Source organism: Lolium rigidum, chromosome 2 (assembly GCF_022539505.1).
Source record: "Lolium rigidum isolate FL_2022 chromosome 2, APGP_CSIRO_Lrig_0.1, whole genome shotgun sequence".
NCBI classification, from domain to species: Eukaryota; Viridiplantae; Streptophyta; class Magnoliopsida; order Poales; family Poaceae; genus Lolium; species Lolium rigidum.
This window is the reverse complement of record NC_061509.1, coordinates 168,974,763-168,979,989: the sequence shown is the minus strand read 5'-3', so window position 1 is coordinate 168,979,989 and position 5,227 is coordinate 168,974,763. Positions and strand designations below refer to the sequence as shown.

The following is a 5,227-nucleotide window of genomic DNA, read 5'->3' as shown; positions in this document are numbered from 1 at the left end:
TAGAAACAAATCTAATCGCTAATGATTTAATAGACTATTATTTGTAGCAGTCCCATTGGATACTTTTGCCAACCAAATGAGTCATAGGTGCTATCTATAGAAAAAAATCCAACTTTTGGTTGTTCACAACAATGGCGTGACCGGGTGTTTATATATGGTAATCATAGGGCTTGATTTATTTTGACAACCTGGAGGTCGTTAGAGTATGACAGAGTAAGCAAGATAATCATTGCACACAAACGTTGCTGTTAGAATTCAAACTCTATTTCTGGAAGAGAGAGAGGAAAAACTATGGCAGGTAACATTTGTGTGCCATGATTAATACTCCTATTTAAATTTGATGAATAGCTTATAGATCCTTTATTTTATATATCTTTGTTTTAACAGTGAAAAAAAGCACAATTATATGATAATGATTTAGAAACAAATCTAATCGCTATTGATTTAATAGACTATTATTTGTAGCAGCCCCATTGGATACTTTTGCCAGCCAAATGAGCCATAGGTGCTATCTATAGAAAAAATCCAACTTTAGGGGCAACCTCCTGCCTTAACGGCAACATTCTCTCGTAACAAGAAAAATTAAGAATAGTCTCTATCCAGGAATTCCCAACAGACACTATCGTCACCACGCAAAAAATCAACAATATACCCACAAGTTCAAGAATGCCACAACGTTGTTACTACATATCATTTGAACGCCTATAAATACGTAGTGCATGCAGTGGCGAGACTCACACACTCACTTGCATCGGTAATTACTAAGCATACAGTGAAGCAACAGAAGAAAGGGTTCGTTGCAATGGATCGTCGTGCTAGCTTCGCTGCCCCGAGCATCCGCGTCAGGATTCCTGACCAGCTGCCGACGCTGTTCGAGCCGCAGAAGGCCGTGCCGCACGTGCGCACCCGCTCCGCCGCCGTCGAAGAAGTGTCGTCTCCAGAGCGCCGCCTCACCGTGCTGGCCCTCCAGCTCGCCGTCCTCGAGAAAGCCGCGAGCCGTCTCGGCACGCTGGCCTTCGTCTGGGCCACGGTCGTCCTCCTCGGCGGGTTCGCAATCACGCTGGGCTGGACCGACTTTTGGTGCATCACGGGCCTCCTCCTAATCGAGGGCACCCGCATCCTGGGCCGCAGCCACGAGCTGGAGTGGCAGCACCAGGCCACTTGGCGCCGACACCGGCCCGTGTCCTGGGCTATTGTGCGCGCCTTCTCATGGATGCAGCTCGTCTCCGCCTCGGCGTGCGTGTCCCTCTCCCTCATCCGCCTCCTCCACCATCACTATGGCGGTAGTGAGGAGGCCCGCACCAATCGGAGCGCCGCGCTGAACATCTTCTACGGCCTGGCGCTTGCTGAGGCACTCCTGTTCCTCGCCGAGAAGGCGCTGTGGCAGTGGAAGATGGGCCACCGACGCCTTCTCGAGCGCGTCGCCGAGGACTGCAACCTTGCTGACGCCTGCGGGGGCGAGGTCGCCGTCCGCCGCTTCTTCTATGACTCCTACTCATGCTGCCTCAACGGTAGCATCTTCGACGGCCTTCACATGGACCTCGTCTCCTACGCCGACGACCTCGTCACCGCGGGCTCCCACGATGAGCAGAGCCTTGGCGTCGGCATCCTCGTCTCTCTCGCCGAGTCTGACCGCTTCGCCGATGTCGCGCTCCGTAAGATAGGCGTTTCTGCGCCCACCGTCGAGAGGCTCATCGAGATGCTAAGCTGGAAGGACTCCGCGGAGAGGGAGGTCAGGCGATCGGCGGCGGTAGTGGTGTCCATGCTCACAGAGAGGAAGCACATCGCCCTCCGCATCACCGGCATCCCCGGCGCTATCGAGTCGGTCGCCTCGCTTCTCTACGCTGACCTCGACGAGCTCAACATCCTCGGCCTCTCCATCCTCAACAAGCTGGCTCACGACCACGATAACTGCGACAAGATCGGCAACACGCGCGGCCTCCTCGACAAGATCATCTCCTACTCCAGCATCGACCATGGGCGCCTGGCCCCGACGACGCCGAGGGACATGAGGCTCAAGGCAGTGAAGCAGTCGCTCCGGGTGGTGAAGAGGCTGGCGGGGACGACAGGGAATACCGGGAAGCTGCTCCGGAGGGAGCTAACCGACATCGTCTTTACCGTGAGCAATGTCAGGGAGGTGCTGCAGCACCATGACAAGAAGGTCCAGTCCGAGCTGCACCAGCTGGCCATTGAGATACTGACGAGCCTTGCCATGGACGAGGAGGCGAGGGAGGTCATCGGCGGGACGGGTGGCGTGGTGAGAGTGCTTGTCTCCATGTTCTTGTCTCCAGTGGCGATGGCAGATCTTCGACAGGCAGACGCGATCCGGGTGGAGGCTGGCGAGGCGCTCGCGATGCTGGCCCTGGAGAGCAAGAACAACTGTGGCGCGATCATAATGGCTCTTGGGGGAGGGGTCGGGAGGCTCGTTGCCGCGCTTAACGACCCTGTTATCATCGTCGGTGCCGCCAGGATCCTGCACAACCTATGCTCCTATGCTGGCGACGAATGGCAGATCAAGCTGAAAGGAGTCACGGCCGGCGCCACCAAGGTGTTGAGGACAATCATGGTGGAGAAGGAGAAGGTCCTCAACATCTTCCTCGGGCTTGCGGCGCAGATGGTCCAGTTTATGGAGCCAAGGGAGCTCAAAGCAAGCCTCGCCACGGCGAGCGTGGTGGACACGGTCCTGGCGGGGACGCTGGTGCAGGTGCTGCGTCAGTACAGCCGCCCGTCCATGGACGTGCCTCGACTCCGCCGGTACACCATCGAGCTCGCTGTCGCCATGATGCGGTCGGATGCTCGCTACGTGGCCCTGTTCGTCGAGCTCGGGATGGAGGGCGAGCTGAGACGCGTCGCTGGAACCACATCGCAGCTCGAGTGCTTCAATGTCTTCTCCGGAAGCGTAGGGCTCAGTCGAGACACCATCAATGTTTGCTCGCTCGTCACGTCGGCGTTGGAGTTGATGAAGAAGGACTGATCGAATCGGCAACTAGGTACCTCCTACGGAATTAATCTATCATATGTGTGTGTAAACTCGTGTATTTCCTGTGCCTATTGTGATTTGTAATGTTAATATAATCGTGTATGCATGTTGGTGTGGTTATGTATTTCTTCATGTATCAATATTGTCTGGTTTGAATATACTTTCATCATAAATAGAAAAACTTTCAGGCAGGTGCTTGGTGAGCAGATACCGTCTATACTGCATAAGCTCCGTGCAAGTTTTTTTTTCCTTCTCGAACAATTTCTCATTTTTGTATGTCTCACATCACACATTGTTTAAACTCGAAAATTTGCAGATCACTTAAACATAACAATTTAAATATGGGAAAAATATTTTGGATTTTTATGTCATTATCTATATATGTATTTTAAGAATTAATTTTGAATTTTAAATATTAAAATTTAAATTTGCACAAACAATCCCGAACTATTTTCCCTCCATTCTATTTGCTATTTTTGAGTGACCTGCAAAAAAATCAATCAAAATATTACATAATTTGAAAGATATAAAAAAGACAAAGTGGAAGTCTATGTCAATTTTTAAAACAAGAAATATACTCAAATGAGTGTGTTAGTTCAGAATCCGCAAACAGAATATTTGCCTGGGTGTCAAACAAGAAAACATTCGGTAAACATGACCACAAAAGAAAACACTCAACAAAGAATCACAATCGGCAACGATTTTTAAAAACAGTGGGAAAACACACAACTCGGCAAAAAACATAAAAAAACACTTGTTAAACGGCACACGTGGCAACCGCGGTCGCTACAAACGGCGCCATAACAAGGCTACGAAGACATTTTTCTATTTATTTATTTTCTCCATTTCATTGTATATTTTGTTATAATGAGCCTAAAATTATTGCATAAGTGCATACTGTCGTTTCAATAACGTCGCCAAATGAAATTTTCAACTTTTTTGTACACCCTCAAAATCATAATAAGTGTCGTTGTTTAGTATAAAGTCTATACTATTACTGCATCTTGTCCGTGCTTCGCTACGGAATCACAATAAATATATTTAGCAGTAATTTAATTAAGTTTTTCTTTTGAATATACAACAATGATCTAAATACGCTTTTTGTCTACATATTGATTTTTCCAGTACATAATTTGCCATACGGTCTCGATAGATACTTCCAGACTCGGATAGTCGATGACTCGGTGTGGTTTTGATAAATACCGTAGACTCTAGTTCTTTTTTTGTAGAGACCGTATACTCTAGTTCTAGATGACTCAACTACTCAACATCACTTGATTACACATAGCATATTTTAGAACTGAAATTTTTGAGTAATTAACACCCATCGAACAGAGGACAAATGCACAAGCACTACCCAGTAGCACACAATTACAAAACATCTGCTGATTCTGCATTTTCCACAGCAGCGGTCCAACACAGTATTTTCAGAATCAGAACGAGTCACCTCTGCAAGCATGGTTTGGGGGAGAAAAAGTCACACACGGAAAAAATCAGCACCACAGCAACGCTATGCTCTGTGCTATCCCCGGCAGTCCTTCTCCATGGTCTTTCTGTGTAGAAGAATTAATGGTGATCGTGTGAGGCCACCATCAGGCGAACGGTCTAGAGGGACGGCCACCCCTCTTCCTCTTTCCCCCAGGCGTGGAGGCGGCCCCTCCTCTCCTCCATCCGGGCCATCGCTCTTGGGCTAGTAGGAGTATGTACGGGCAGGATCACAGGAATGTATGTATGGCGGGGGGGCTAGAAACTTTCCAATGGCCTGTAGTTTTGCAGAGTTGGAGGAGGACAGCCGTGGTGGCCAGCCTAGGCGCCAGGGATGTCAGGATCGGCGGTCCTAGGGGGTGCTGGAGGATGAGATCCGGTTTGAGGCTGTCATTTGACAAGAGGAGGGGGCTCGATCTGGAGGAGGACGACGGCGATCTGGGTACTCGGGAGGAGGTCCTGGGTACTCGGGAGGAGGTCATCCCGCGTCCTGCTAGAGTAGTGACCATGTGGCCGGCGTCGAGGAACAATGCTTCTTCTGCTGGCGGGGGTCGCGGTATAGGAGTGGCGGCCAGCTACAGACGGACAACATGCGGTCGACGTCGCCGTCGACCAGGAGACGTATGGCCGGAACAGCGGGAGTTGCCGAGAGGAAAGGGGGGATCGGGTTCGGCAACAACTGATGTGATCTTTTTTACCGAGCTGCAGTTACTGGGCCGATCCTGATTGGGTTGTTTGATTTTCACGGCTGGGCCTTTAGCG

General features: G+C 50.1%; 1 protein-coding gene across 1 annotated transcript; it reads left to right on the top strand.

Moving 5' to 3' along the window:
• Positions 1 to 802: 802 nt before the first annotated feature.
• LOC124690295 lies at positions 803 to 2,974 on the top strand. The gene has a single exon (XM_047223694.1). The coding sequence runs from the start codon at positions 803 to 805 to the stop codon at positions 2,972 to 2,974; it is 2,172 nt and encodes a 723-aa protein (XP_047079650.1).
• Positions 2,975 to 5,227: the final 2,253 nt, after the last annotated feature.